The sequence below is a fragment of the Bos indicus genome, chromosome 15 (assembly GCF_029378745.1).
Source record: "Bos indicus isolate NIAB-ARS_2022 breed Sahiwal x Tharparkar chromosome 15, NIAB-ARS_B.indTharparkar_mat_pri_1.0, whole genome shotgun sequence".
Taxonomy (NCBI): Eukaryota; Metazoa; Chordata; class Mammalia; order Artiodactyla; family Bovidae; genus Bos; species Bos indicus.
The window spans coordinates 63653651-63668108 of record NC_091774.1 but is presented as its reverse complement, the minus strand read 5'-3'; the positions used below and the strand labels follow the sequence as shown (position 1 = coordinate 63668108).

Below are 14458 nucleotides of genomic sequence, written 5' to 3'. Positions count from 1 at the left end.
CACCTTTGCTCTAACAGCTTTCTTAAATCCATCTTTATTATAAAATAAAATTTTAAGCAAGTGGAGTCCTTATCACTTACCATCAAAACCAGGATGCTTTTGGAAGTAAAGGGAAAATAATAACTAAGCTGGGACAACAGCTTAAACTGAAGCTGCCCTGGGCAAAATCAAAATGTGATGTCACTCTAGAAACACATAATAAATAGATAACAGCAATTACTCCATTCCCAGATTGGGGATAATTAAAGATAAACATGTGCCCTAAATAGAAAGTCAAAGCTATGTGCTTCTTTCTTATTTATCATGTGTCAATCTGTTGATTAGAGTTTAACATTTATTATCCCTTGGGAAATGTTGTAATTAGCCTCTATATTAGTAGAGGGAAAAAAATTTAGGCATTCTTAATCTATTTAATGTCTACAAAAGGGAAGAGGGGGATCCTTCAGATCTGGAACAGTGATCACAACAGAAGTTTCATCTGTTCGTGACTTATGGAGACTTGGAATTAAATGCACTATTGACCAGTATCAGATTTCTAATGACTCTATCTTGTTTTTCCTAAGCAACTTCTCATAAACTTTTATAATATCTTGAGCAGCCCAGCTAATACTATGTTCAAGCCTGTTTATAGAACTATTAATAAATGCTGTGTGGTAACTCCAGGAAGACAGTCAAACTGCTTTTTCTCTCCACTGGCTGAAAACAGTTTCCTGCTTATTTTGAAAAAGCATGGGATGATCAACATCTTTGATATATGTTAGATATTCTGCAAGATCCCAGTGGAACCAAATAAAATTCTAATTTTTATCCTAAAGAGCTCATAGTCAAAAAGGAAACACTGTCAATGCCTTGACTGCAAAGTCTTTCACAAATGAAAGAGTGAGATATCTATGCAGCCCCAGGTAGTTTAAAAGAAGATAGGAATTTGTTTCTGTGTGAATGCTCATAGAGAAGACGAAAGTCACCCAAAGTCTACAGAAAACAAGTAGCAGAGGAGGACTTAAGCCCCAGCCATCTTATCCGTAAGCCAGATTCTTTATACTAGTTTGTGCTTCCAGAGGAAGAAGCTACTGCTGTGAAAGCATAAGGCTCACCTCTGAGCCTGTGAAAATGACCAGAGAAGGGTAAAAATAACAGTACCAGCAGCATCCGCATAGCACATACTCTCTGCCAAGTATTGTGTACACGTATCTCATTGAGTTCTCACAACAAACACAAGAGAAAGGCTCACTTTACAAATGAAGAAAAACATGAGAGCAAATGATGGGCCCCAGTGCTTCCAAGAGTATTCCTTTCCCTGTTAGTTCTCATGTTACAGATCACCCTGATAGTTCTGTGCATTGCCTAGCACTTCACGGTTTTCAGATCACCCTGCATACTTTATTTCATTGTTTTCACCATCCTCCTTTTCCAGATAAGGGTACTGAAAAATCAAGAGCCTAAGTTATTTCTCCAAGGCCATGGTCATTGGCAGAGACAGGATTTGAGTCCAGGTTTTCTTGTAGCTAGCCTGGGATTCTTTATTCTGGACCTGGCTACATACCTGAAATGTGACTACAAGAAGGCAATCCTAAACTTTTCAAGCTGACTTTAGTCTTAAGCCTTCTGTACTGAAAGGAGAGAAGTTGATTTTGAAGGAAAGTTACATATTTCTCGTTTCAGGGCCCAGATGTAGGGCACAATGATTTTAATTTACTTTAAGGTGGCAACATCCTTGCTTGAGATCAGACTCTTAAGCAAAGGGCTTCCCTTCCTGGCCTTCTCCCTGATCCAACAAGACCAAAAATTGCTACCTTTTCTTAACTCACACCAACACCAGCTCTAAGTCTAGAACTCATTAGTTCTTCATAGTTAGAAGCAAAAGGCAAAGCAAAAGAAAACCAGACTGTATGTTAATATAGATAACAGCCACCATTTATGGAGTGCTTCCTATGGGCTAAAAAGTTTACACGCCTTATCTCATCTGGTTCTCACAACTTGAATAGGTACTGTTATTTTTACCTTTGAAAAGGAGAAAGTCAAGTTTTTCAGAGTTTCAGTACCTTTCAGTCCCTCAGCTAGCGCTGACAATTTTAATGCAGCTCCACCTAAACAGCTACCTGACTGATTCCGCAAAGTCCAGCCGCCTGGAAGGCAGAAACTTATCTAGACCAAGTATTCCAAATCCTTCAGAATCTCCCTGTGTCTTGGCAATAGGGTGGGATACTTACTAAGCACATTAAAATACGGCAGTGTGGGTAGAGGGCAGAATGAAGGGAGAGTGATTTGGTGCTGCCATCCCCAAGCCTCCTCGTTCCTCATAGCAGTTATCACGATATGAAAGCACGTGACTTGCAGCTTGGCTGTCATTCCTACTGGAATGTAAGATCCATGGGAGCAAGGCAGACCTTGTCCCCACATTGCTTTAGTCTCAGTCCCTGCTACAATGCCTGTCATATAAGATGTGCCAATGAATAGCTGCTGTGTGGTGAAAAAATGAATAGAAATGAAAGGATAAGGATGCCCCTGCTGGAGATAAAGGGGAGATTATTCCTTTTTTCTGGTTGACTCCATGATTTAAAAAAAAAAGCTTCAGAGCAATCATTCTGAAAACAAAACAACAACAAAATGCCCTGCTTTGCCAAGATTTACAGAGAGCCTTGGTTATGGGTTTTTCAAGCCACTGCTCCTTAAACATTTTATCGATTTTTGTCTTGGGTATACCTCTGCTAGGAATTCTGGCAATTCCCTTCCCTCGCTCCCCCACACCTCTTCTCCCAGTCGACCTCTAGTGAACACACATCCTTCTCCTGCTGACCAGCTGCATATCCGGGTTTGCAGACGAAGGCCCAGGTGGCTCTGCACTAATGGCTCATCCGTTATCTGTATGAAGAGCCAGTGCCTTTCTGAGCAGTTTTTTTTTTTTTTTTGAAGCTAAACATTCTATAGAAAGCAACGTCTTTTGTTCTTTATCTCTTCTTTCCTTACTCCTGTGCTTCTGATCAAATATATCCTTAAAAAGAAAAAACGTCTTTTCTGAATATTCCAAATGCAAACTGTTCAGATTTTTCCTTCCTGTCACACATCTTGAGCACCACAGTGCTAACAGGCTTCTCTAAAGAATATTCCCTTCGTGCCCTGCCATGGCCCCCATATTCCTTGCTTAACATTTGGATATTTTTACAACGTATTCAGTTCGAAAGATAATACTGATACCTTGTTTTATATGAACATTTATACACCAGGACCCTGGCGAGGGACTGAGTTCATTGGGATATTTTATGGCTTAATTCATCTGAATGATTTATATCTCGTTTTGTCTAAGTATTTGTGCTAATAAATTTAACAGATTCCCCCTTACTGCCTGGTCCTTCGTTTTCTTCAGGGGGTCAAAGTGAGAGGAAAATAAAGCAGCGTGTTACTAAAGAAAGAAGGAAGAAATTGGCACAACTGATTTAGAACACAAATAAAATTACAACACAAATAACATCTCTGATTACAGTTAAGGTGGGGCAACTAAAAAAAGAATCCTAGATTCAGATAGATTTCCGTAATTAAGCTATTTCTCAAAGGCAGAATCACAAAAGTGACAGAATATTTAGCAAGCTAATTTACTAAGGAAAGTTTTGTTCCTATATAATTAAATCCAACATTGAGGGAAAACTGACAACTATTAAAATCGAGTGCAGCCTGGAGATGGAAAGGGGATAAGATAAAATCCAATCTATAAAATATATTCCATTATCTTTTATAGGTTAAAAGAAATTCTTGGAAAGAATCTTCTAAGATGAGAAGATTTTAAGATTGTGTGAGGATATTTTTTTTTTACAGGTGCAGAGTAAGTTTGGGGTTTTTTTTTTTTCCTCTTGGTCTTTTTTCTTTTCCCCATTTTTTTTTTTTTTTTTCTCCTGTTGTTTGCAAAGTTGAATCTGGGGTCAGGAGTTCTAATTGTAACCTCAGACTGGAATTCCAGATGGTGCGCTCAGGACTAGAAGCAACTCTCAGCTCATCAATTTCATAGGCCTGCGTATCTGCTCTGGCCACGGCCCGGCCTCCATCCCCACTGTGGCATTAATGCAGAACAAATTGAGACATATCCTCTATATAATTAGTTCCAGATTTAAAAAGATTTACGGTATAATAATAGAGGCAGCGCTGCGGAATCCTCTCATTGGGGACCCTCTCGCGGTGGCATCAGAACAGACGGGTAACCCTGAGCGCTTTAGACACTGCGAGCCGGGGGTGGAGGAAAGGGGAGTTTGCTCTGCGTACCCGGTAGCGCGCACCGGTCCTGGGACCCCAAACCAACTGAGTCTGAACTGGAGATGGTGGATTGGCCAAAAAGTCCAGTTAATTTTCAAATGAACGGAGGAAGCCGGGGGGTAGACAATAACAAAAGCCCTTCTCTTTTTTCTTTTTTTCAATTTAGATAAATGAAGCTGGGATTTCCACCGCCGGCGCGGGGATGGAAACCAGCCTAAGCGCCTGCCGCGGCCTGGGGTAGGCAGACTGCTAAGAGCTGGAGTCGGCGGGGAGGAGAGGAGCAGCGGTCAGACGCGTGGAGCTCTGGCACTGGCCTCTGCGCGAGGCGCTAAAATCGAGCGCTGGTTCCTCCCGCGCAGCCCACCACTCATTTTTGCTGTTTGCGGCCCCGGGCGCGGGCAGGCGGCCCCAGCCCTTGACAGATCGCAGCGACTCGGTGTGTTTATTCAGTTGTCGGCGGCCGCGGGGGTGACGCCCGGAGCGCGGCTCCGGAGTACGGTCTGGTCCCTGGGGCCGCGGCTGCAGGGCCAGGCTGGGCGCTTGGTCAGATCCAGTTGACAGCGCCGGGGTCAGAGTGGGGGTGGGGGTAGGGATGGGAGTTAGAAGACCTCCCTCCCCCTCCCACTCAGCCTCGATTTTAAAATCTTGGAATAATTAAACCCCTTCCAGGCCAGGATGAACTTTACCAATGACACCAAAGCCACGTAGGTTTCCAGCATCTCCTTTCCTTCACTCCCCATTCCATTAGCTCTAAAGAGGCAGAGGGTGGTGGGTTAAGTTCTGAGAGGAACCTGGGTTCCAGCTCGGTTTTGCCACTAATTTGTTCAATGTCCTTGGACAATAATAACAAGAAACTGTAATGTTCATCGAGGACGTAGGCCAACACTGTTTTCTGTCTACTCCTGAAGACCCCTTGAGGGTGGGTACTGTTAACTCATTATTCCATGTGACCACTAAGGAAACTGAGGCTCCCAGCGGCTACAGACCGCGTCTATGATCCTCAAGCTGCTGGTTACCTGGTGGGGAGCTGCGATCCCTTTCTCTGTTCACCAATCCCTTGCTCTGCACGCCACTGCACGCCACAGCTGCCTCTCCTCCCTCTGCCTGGGCCTCAGTTTCCTTTTCTGTAGAACAGGAGTTGAATTTCTAGCTCTGCCAATCGGTGGTTCAGACCACATCCTCTGCCAGAGGTCTCCTCGCTATCTGGGGTTGGGAAGGTGTGTGAGAGAAAGAAGTGGCCAGGTCTCCGCAGCCCTCAGATCCCTGGGACCTTGGGCGGGTCTCGAGCTGCTGGAGATGCCGCCGATTGCCCTACCTGCTGGGGAGGGCAGAGGCTGGACCTTCTTTCCCACCAGACTGCTTGCCCAGCTCAGGGCACGGAGGCTAGCCCAGCGGGCGCGTCCGCCTGGGGAACCGCCGAGCGCCCGCTGAGAACGTTGTCTAGCGGAGGGAGAAGTGAAGAGCGTAGGGCACCGGCTGAGCGCAATAGTTTGCGGGTTTCCCAGAGTTGGCTCCGGGGCGCCTGGGCTCAGGGCACGGACGCGGGCGAGGCCGAGGGACCTTCGAAGACCTCATCTCGGGGGAGGCTGCGGCTTCGGATGCACAGCACTTATTTCTCTGCGCTGTGGGTTGCAGGGGACTCCTCCCACCGCTTCGGACTACAAGGTCGGGGCGAGGGGGTACCCCAGAGTCGAAATGGGGATCGCATCACTGCTTTTCCCTCCCTCAAGAATTTTCAGGCAACAAGTAGAGTCCTAAATTTCCTAGCCCCCCCTCCCCTTCCTTTCACCACACCCCCAGGCAAAAACTTTTTTTCCCCCCTTAGAGAGTTAAGCGCCCTTGCTCTCTCTAGGATTCAAAACCACAAAAGGTCACAATCAAGCCACCCTTCTCCAAATACCCCCAACAAACTGCAAAGAAGGATAAAAAAAGAAATAATCTCAAGCTTTCCCGTTTAGAAGTGGAAATCCCTGGCTTTTCATAAATGGCTCGCTTTCCCTCACAGCACTAGAGCGAGTCCTCCTGAAGAAAAAACGACTTCGAAGTATAAGTAAGAGCGAAGGGTGTGAGACAGAGGTTTGGGGCGTCCTAGGGGGCAACTTGGCCTGAGAAGTCTTATCGCGAGGGGCCTTTCTCCATCAAAAAGACATAAAGCCCATGTCCTCTGCCCAGCGCTGGAGCCCCGCTCAGGTTTACAGATGCGGCGTGCGGGAGAGGAGTGGGCGGCCCACAACGAGTGTAGACGAGAAGGAGCTGGCCTCGAGAGCCTTTTCACTTCTTTAAAAAGAAAAGAAAGAAAAAGCTTCTGAGCGCAAACTTCGAAAAGTCAGGCACCAAAGTCGCGCAGAAAGGTGTCTATCACTGCGAACGTGGTCCGGCCATCAAATGGGTAGCGCCTGTTCCCGACCTTTGCCCTCAAGGTTTCCTGAGCCTCCAGGACAAGCGACCTCCAGAGGAAGGACCTGTACTTAGCGTGTAGGTGCCACACACGCTGCGGGTCCGCACCCAGAACTCCTGGCTTTTACTTAGTGCGAATTAATTAAAACCAAAGCTCCTTGTGAGTAAATCAAGGCTTTAAAAACGCCCAGGTTCTTTATAAAACCGCAACCTTGATTGTTGCAGAGAGCTTGGCTGAAAATCTTCGGGCCCCATCCGCGGCCAGTCTCACGTCAGAGGCCAAGCGGCACCCGGCTGCTTCGCGCCCGGCGCTCCTGGCAGTCCCAGGCTGCGCCGTCGCCGCTGCCTCCTGGGCGTTTCCACGCGCCCCTGAAGCGCACTCCAATCCAGGTTCCCGGCGCTTCTAGCCTAGGGTCTCTTTTCCGATAGAAGCCGGCTATTTTAGAAAAACCAACAAAACTAAACAAAACCTCAAACACCTGTTCTGGGGCGCGGGACTCCCAAAGAATGACTAGGTAGAGCCAGGAACCTGATTTGGCTGCGCCAGGCTCTGGGAGCTCCCAACGGTAAGAACCCTGCCTTGGGCCGCTTGAGGTTCTCCGTCCCCTTAACCTGGCTTGTGCCTCTTGGGCAGTCACCGCGCATCCAGAGTGGTACTCCCGACTGGAATGAGCGGAGGCAGAGCTCAGCAGGAGCCGCTCCGGGAGCCAATCTCACCTCCAAGGACTTGTATCCAAACCTTCCTCACCCCCTACCCTCCACATTCGGCGCCAGGATTCTCCAACCGGAATCTGGGCATTTCCCTAAGGGTTTTCTTTCCTCCCAAACTAGCCGCCATTCTGTTTTCCCGGCGTCACCGTCGAAGAGTTAGACACTCCTCACTAGAAAGGGAGACGAAGTGTCGCTGGCACCGATTTCAGGTACGTGGAAACCGCCCTTCTCTGGGCGCAAACCTCACCATGTCACCAGTCAATGGAATTACGCTCCGTTTATTAAATTGATGCAACCTCCAGGTCACCCACCTACGCCTGAGTCTGGCCTCTGGAATCCACAAAAAGCCACCCCGCTCCCCAGTGACTCTGAGATTATGACCACCAGTCCAGTCTGACGGCTCTAGAAGCAAGAGCCGGACTCGCGGGCGCAAAGCAAGGAATCCTCCTTTTTGAAGTCCAGGAAAAGTTCTCTGCAGCTATTCCGAAGTTCCGCCCTCGTGGAGCCCCCTGCCCCTCCCTCCAACCCGCCCTCCCCGATTAACAACCCCATCCCCACCCTCACCACACAGGGATGCAGGGGGGACATTCCCTGCTCACCTGGAGCGGCTCGCCAGTGCCCCGAGGCGCCCACACTCGCGAAGGCCGAGAAGGGGAGGTGGGGGGGAGGCCTGTGTCCCACAGGCCAGCGAAGAGCGCGTGGCGGGTAGGAGAGGAGGGTGTCTCTGAGAGGGACGCTCCCTCTGGCCCGCCCCCCACCCGCACTGCGAGGACGCCCCCAAGGAGTCGCGCGCCCTGCCTGGATCCGCTAGGGCTGCGGTGTGAATGGAGCCGCCGAGACTCCTGACTCCTCCTCCTCCCCCGCCGCCGGCCCCTCTTATTTGAGCTTTGAGAAGCTGGGGGCAGCCAGGCAGCTGGGGTAAGGAGTTCAAGGCAGCGCCCACACTCGGGGGCTCTCGCAACTCGACCGCCTATCCGCTCCCCCCTTCCCTCCCTCCCTCCCACTCATTCACTCACCCACCCACCCAGAGCCCGGACGGCAGCCCAGGAGCCGGGGCCCCGCCGCCTCCTCGCCGCGATCCTGGACTTCCTCCTGCGGCAAGAGCCGGCGTCCACGTGTGCCCCGGAGCCGGCGTCTTCGCACACGCTCCGGCCCGGGCCTGGGTGCCTTCAGCAGCCCCAGCTGCCGGGGATCCGGGGTCCGGAAGGCATCTGGGCCAAGTTAGGCGAGGCGGAGTCGAGCGCCGAGCGTCTGCAAAGCCGGAGGGCCCGCGGAACGTCCGGGGTTGAGTCACAGCAGATGGGCTCCGACGTGCGGGACCTGAACGCGCTGCTGCCGGCCGTACCCTCGCTGGGCGGCGGGGGCGGTTGCGCCCTGCCCGTGAGCGGCGCGGCGCAGTGGGCGCCAGTGCTGGACTTTGCGCCCCCGGGCGCCTCGGCTTACGGGTCCTTGGGCGGCCCTGCGCCGCCGCCGGCTCCGCCGCCACCCCCACCGCCGCCGCCGCCTCACTCCTTCATCAAACAGGAGCCGAGCTGGGGAGGCGCGGAGCCGCACGAGGAGCAGTGCTTGAGCGCCTTCACCGTCCACTTCTCTGGCCAGTTTACCGGCACGGCTGGAGCCTGTCGCTACGGGCCCTTCGGTCCTCCTCCGCCCAGCCAGGCGTCGTCCGGCCAGGCCAGGATGTTCCCCAACGCGCCCTACCTGCCCAGCTGCCTCGAGAGCCAGCCCGCTATTCGCAACCAGGGTAAGCGGGCTGGGGAGCGCCCCCTACACGCGGGGCGGTGGCGGCTGGGCTAGGGGTAGGACAGGGCACTCCCCTGTCCTACCCCTTCCCTGACCACAGCTCTTACCCGGTCACCTCCCCAAGGACTGTGAGGGTAGAGGAAGCCGCAGCTGGGGGAGACAGGAGGCCCGGGGAGAGGAGGAAGTCCACGGCGTGGGTTCCCGACATCCTCCAGGGCGGGGAACCGGACCCTTCGCTTGAGCCGGGAGGTCATCTGGGGGTCCTTGGACCCCAGGAAATTCTCAGATCCCCGTGGGGATGGGAAGCGGGAACCCGTTCAATGCCTGGCTCTACCTCGGGAAGAAGTTTTGTCGCCTAAGGCACCACCAAACTGTCGGCAAACATTGGCGTTTCAAGACCCTGGATTCGGAGTGGGACCAGCGCGTGGTGAGCAGCCCTTGCTGCGTCTGCCCGCCAAAAATGCCAGGAGCCCCTCTGGCCCTAATGGAGGCACCATAAGTACCTTGGAGCCCTAGGATGAGTAAATGAATGAGCTGGGGACAAAATAGTGGCTTTCCTAGATCCATGTCCCTGTTTGCGTTTGGCTCTAGTGTATAGTAGTGTAGAAGTGGATAGCTCCTGGGTGCCAGGTCAGGTGCGGCCACGCGGGCTCCAGGGCTGGAGGAGAACCCCGTTTATCCGATTCCAAACCCTGCGCGACGGGGTCCTACCACAGGCGATGAAATGAGGCCAGAGCGCCGGCTTCCTTCCAGCCCGCCTCAGGCGCCTCCTAGTCGTTGAACCCGGGTTGTAGCTGGAGAAAGGTTTTTGCAAGACTTGAAAGTTAAAACAAAGAAAGAGAGGTTTATTTTCCGTTTTCAGTCCTCATAAAGCAAGGGACACAGCCGTAGGTTTCTCATCTTGAGCCGTCGCCGGCTTTTTCTCAGGGACCAAAGTAGAATCAATTACGCCGAACTTCTGCATTTTATTTTGTTTATTAGACATATGCGCTGTTGTCAACCTAAACCAGTTCTGGTTGATTCGATGTTTTAGAAAATGCTTTAAAAACGCAGGAGCGGATGCTTTTCCTAGAGCAAAAATTCGCTCGGGCCTAGGACTAGTCTGTTTCTGGAATGCTTCGGTTGGGAGCAGAAGAGTGCGTTCTGTTTGCAGGAGGTTCTGGGGCGCCCAAGGAGCGCGGAAGAAGGGCGATGTTCTTCCCGTCTTCCCGCGCAAGTTCTAAACGCGTATCTTCTTTCGCGCGACCCTATTCACACCCAGCCGAGAGCACCTGGCCCGCCAGAAGCCCTGGCGAAACCGAAACCACCCTCCTCTCTTCGTTCGGGGAATCTGGGATCCATGTCCTCAAACCTCAAACCCACCCATGAGGTCCCTCCACTCTAAGTCTTTCGTAAAGGAAAGCTAGTGTTTGGAACTCATGGAGTATTGAACAGTTCAGTGAGGATTGCAGTCTCTTGTTCTCTGATCGTACCACCTCTAATTAGCACGTTGGTGTAACCTTTGGTAAATCTCCAGATCTCAGTTTCTCTATCTTATAAGATGCCCAACCTGATGTCTGACTCTGGTTTGAAGTTCTATGCCACATAAGTCCGACCCCGCCCCCCGCCCCCCCAACCGGGATTCTAAACACAGAAGGCAGCAGCCGCTTAAACTTGGCTGGACCTAAAAGGGCAAGACTGGCAGGCAGGTGTATGAGATAAGTGAGTCTCTGGTTGTGAGCTATTTGAAGACACCTTAGAAACCATTTAAGTACCCCGTGTGCAAAATACCATTATCATTTTGAGTCCATCTAGGTTCTGTAGGGTTTTTGGAACCAGGACTCTTTGGCTTTGGTTGGGTCCTTGTGTCCAAACTTCTACAGGGTCATCTGATGCCCGGAATTCCATCAACTCAAGTCTCAGGGTTGAGACTGTGGGCTTCCTAGCCAGCCAGCACTACACGTAAGGGGAATAAAATCTCAATTCCTCTCTAGAGGATAGGCCTGAGATGTCAAAGAGAAGGGGCTTGGGAGCTGGGGACCACGACTAATAGGTAAAGGAGCCTCCCCCGCCCCAACATCCTGGGAAGTTGCTCAGTAGAGAGGCCACAGACCCAGGCCACAGCCTGTAAGCTGGTTCCTGTCTTTAGGCTTGGGTTTTCTCCTGTGATAAAAACATAAAGGGTCATGCTTGCCCAGTCTCTGTAAGTCACTTGGCAGCTGGGAGTTGGGGTGGAATGTCAGAAGCCACTCATGGCTCAGCCCTGGCGTTGTCAACAAGATTGGGCCCTGAGATTTCAGATTTATTCTCTTGATTTCTGGGCTTCCTGCAGCCCCCCTAGAAATGCAGAGTCTTGGCAGGAGGCGTGAGTTGGGGAAAGCAAGGGCAAGAGTTCCTTCCCCACAGCCCATCAGCTGGCCAAGGCCAGTTCCAGGGGAGAGGAGTCAAGATTCTGGATCCCAGTCTCTAGGCAGGGCAACCTTTAATGGCTCAGGGGAGTAGACAATTGCTGGCACTCTTGCATATCCCCCCACTCCAAGGTATCATACCTCAGTTGGGGTTTTTTCGAGTTTCTTAAATATAATACCTGGTATTCTAATCTTGCTTATAAATACTCATTCAGGAAACATTTATTGAGCACTTATTCTGTGCCAGGCACTGGAGACTGAATGTTAAGAGAGAATGTCTTAGCCTTTGCAAGAAGCTCACAGCCTGACACTGGAGGAAATCTAGACTCTAAGAGATAAGGTGTCCGGGAGATCTCTCTCTGACAGAACCTGGACTCAAACCCAGACCATTCTAGGTTATTTCAACCTCCGTTTCTGGGGATCTTGGCCCCCCTGTTGAGATGGATTTCCTCTTCTCTGCTGGACGGGCACCGAACCCACTGTAGTCTGTGTGTGACCGTTGGGGAATTTGTCAGGAGGGTGAGGACATGCATTCCCAAACTTAGGTGCGAAGTTTGGGAAGGGAAGAGGAAGACTGCCTGAGAGTCTTGAGCGATTTCCCCAGCCCCTCTGGCGCGCAGAACCCTGTCCCTGGAGGATACCTGGTTATTACTGGGCCACCTAGTGTCACACGGGGACACCAGCACAGCCCTAGGGCCAAGGGCGCCCCCCTCGGGTCGCTTTGGAGAGGGTATTTCGTTGCTAGATAGCCTTCCCCATACGCTGCCGCTGCCACAGCTGCGGAGTCATCATTTTCAGCCCTTGGGGACCACCTTCCTGATTGAGCCTGCTGTGCCCTCCACCCGTCAGCTCCCGCGGGGGCCTGGCCCAGCCAGGCTGTTCCCGGACTCCTCCGCTGCGGCGGGCGGGGGAGAGAAGCGCAGAGCCTGTGTCGCTGCTCCACGCGGTCAAGGTTGCGCTGCTTTGCCGGGCCGAGAGGAACCGTGGGAAAGGCGCTACCTTGGCCGCTCGAGCCTCTCCCTCTAAGGCCTGTAACAATACAAGGAATCTTTGAATAAGCTGTCCCCTTTGGCCGGCAGCTGTCTCTCCTCCGGCCCCTGGCCCCCGGCCCCCGCCTCCGGGCTCTCCGCGCTTGTCTCAGTGCAAGGCCCCGGGACCACGCTCTCTAATCAGTCCCGCATCCGATAAGCTTCTAATTTAAAGGGCCCTCTCCCCTCCTCTATGAGGGCGCTTTTACCGATGTGCACCCCCTCTCCGGAGAGGGGGGGGGGCTTGGGAGCCTCGCGGGGCGCGGAGTCGAGGCGATCCATGCAGGAGCGGCCTCCCAAAACCCCTTGCCCCTCGCCGCGCACCGATGGTGGCGGGGGCCCGCCTCCGGGGACAGCACGGTGCTCCGGCCACCGGCTAAGGAATGGAGAAGGGTTCATCTAGAGACAACTTCTTTGTCGCTCCTGTTTCTCCTCTTTATTTAAAAAACAGTTCTTTCAAAATTCGGCCTTCCTCCTGTAAAACTGGGCGCTCCGAGCCAAATTTCCCTTGTCAGCTGATTGGTAGGCCTCAAACAGCGCGGCCTCCGTTCCCAAAAGGAAGTGCCTGGAAGCGCCAGCGTGCTCACCCACTCCTGACAGCTAGCGGGCCGGGGGTTATCTTTGCCCACTTAGCAGGCCAGAAATAGAGGCCTCTGGGGTCATGCAAATTGCTAAAGCTGGTGGCTTCTTAAGTTGTCAACCTGTGGCGCCAATTGGTGCGAGAGACTTGTACAATTCGTTTAATAAGACCTGCTCCAACCTTCCCTCCGACTCTTTAACACATCACATTCCCCGAAGTGGACTGTAGAAGCTTGGTTATGGGTTTTTGTTTTTGTTTTTGTTTTTGCGGGGTGGTAGGGGGGCGTTTAAAAGACGTGGGTATTACCTTTCACTGTTCAATCTAAGTCTTCAGGGACGTTTGTTGTAGAGCCCTGATTATGCCTGGGCCAAGAGTTGGAGAATGGGGGTTGTTTGACTCACCCCACTCCCAAGAATTGAGGACGGGGCTGGTTGGAGGCTCAGCTCAGTGCAGGAGGCGGGGCCCAGCGAGGGCGGGGTGGGGGGACTGGGTTCAGCCCAGTGGCCCTGCAGGGAGCCGATGTGAGCTTCTGGACTAATATGATTCCTCACTTGGCCAGGACCTCAGTTCAGAGACTACGGAGCCTGCGCACAGGAAAGGACCCCACCATTGGGTTCAGGACTCAGAACTGATCCTAATCTTAGCTGGAGGATGCTTTTCCCCCAGAGGCAGCTACAGTTTTGCAGAAGCCAGTGGGGTAAATATTTTAAGTACTTTGGTGACAGTAATCACAGGAGACTACGTTTTTTTCAACCACCAACACGTGTTCTCCCCGCCCCCCCCTCCACCTTCGGAAAGCTGGGGAAGAATGCCGCGACATTGCCTTCGGTTTCTCAGCAGGGAAACTGAGGCATTGGACCCCGTGCGTACCATGTAGGGAAAGGGAGGTACACTGTCAGACACACTCTGAAACAAACAGGTTTCCCGGCCTGGGACGCGAGGAAGTCGGCCCCTGCAATGATGGTCACAGTCCGATCCTCAGGGCGCGAGCTGGGTCCGAGGAAGGCGCAGGGTCGAGGCCCGCAGGCCCAACTTGAAAGGCCACTTCTTTTTTGCCCCTCACCAGCTTTCCCGAGGGCTTTGGGTGTCAGTGGTGTCGGGTCGCGCAGCCTCAGACAGATAACATTACTCAGTAATTACTCTCCCCCATTTAAAGCCCAGGCCGTTTAACTGGCCCCGAGTAATTAATGAAAGTTGGTGCGCGGGCCTCTGATTTACGGCTCCGAGTCAGCGCCGGGTCAGCCGAGCAGATCCATTTTGGTCGCCCGCCGCTGCCCCTGCGGGAGAACCGAGCTGTTTTGTTTTGGGGGGAGAACGACTTTCTCCGCCGAGCGGCTGAAAGTTTTCATACTGGCGAGGTTCGGTGCAGA

At 52.2% G+C, this 14458-nt stretch overlaps 1 protein-coding gene and 1 long non-coding RNA gene across 8 annotated transcripts in view; one reads left to right on the top strand and one right to left on the bottom strand.

The window, feature by feature from the left end:
• Positions 1-8293, bottom strand: part of LOC109569904 (uncharacterized) — a 53225-nt gene extending 44932 nt beyond the window's left edge. For all 3 annotated transcript variants that reach the window (XR_011570902.1, XR_011570901.1, XR_002182383.2), the window contains exon 1: positions 7950-8293. This is a non-coding gene — a long non-coding RNA (uncharacterized lncRNA). The remainder of the gene's footprint in view (positions 1-7949) is intronic.
• The window catches only part of WT1 (WT1 transcription factor), a 51129-nt gene continuing 44922 nt past the window's right edge, over positions 8252-14458 (top strand). For 3 of the 5 annotated variants that reach the window (XM_070803997.1, XM_070803996.1, XM_070803994.1), the window contains exon 1: positions 8253-9094. In XM_070803997.1, coding sequence (XP_070660098.1) covers positions 8650-9094 — 445 coding nt within the window. In that variant the 5' untranslated portion in view covers positions 8253-8649. Of the gene's footprint in view, positions 9095-9496; positions 9521-14458 lie in introns of those variants that run through there. The other 2 variants (XM_070803995.1, XM_070804000.1) reach the window with 2 other exon arrangements.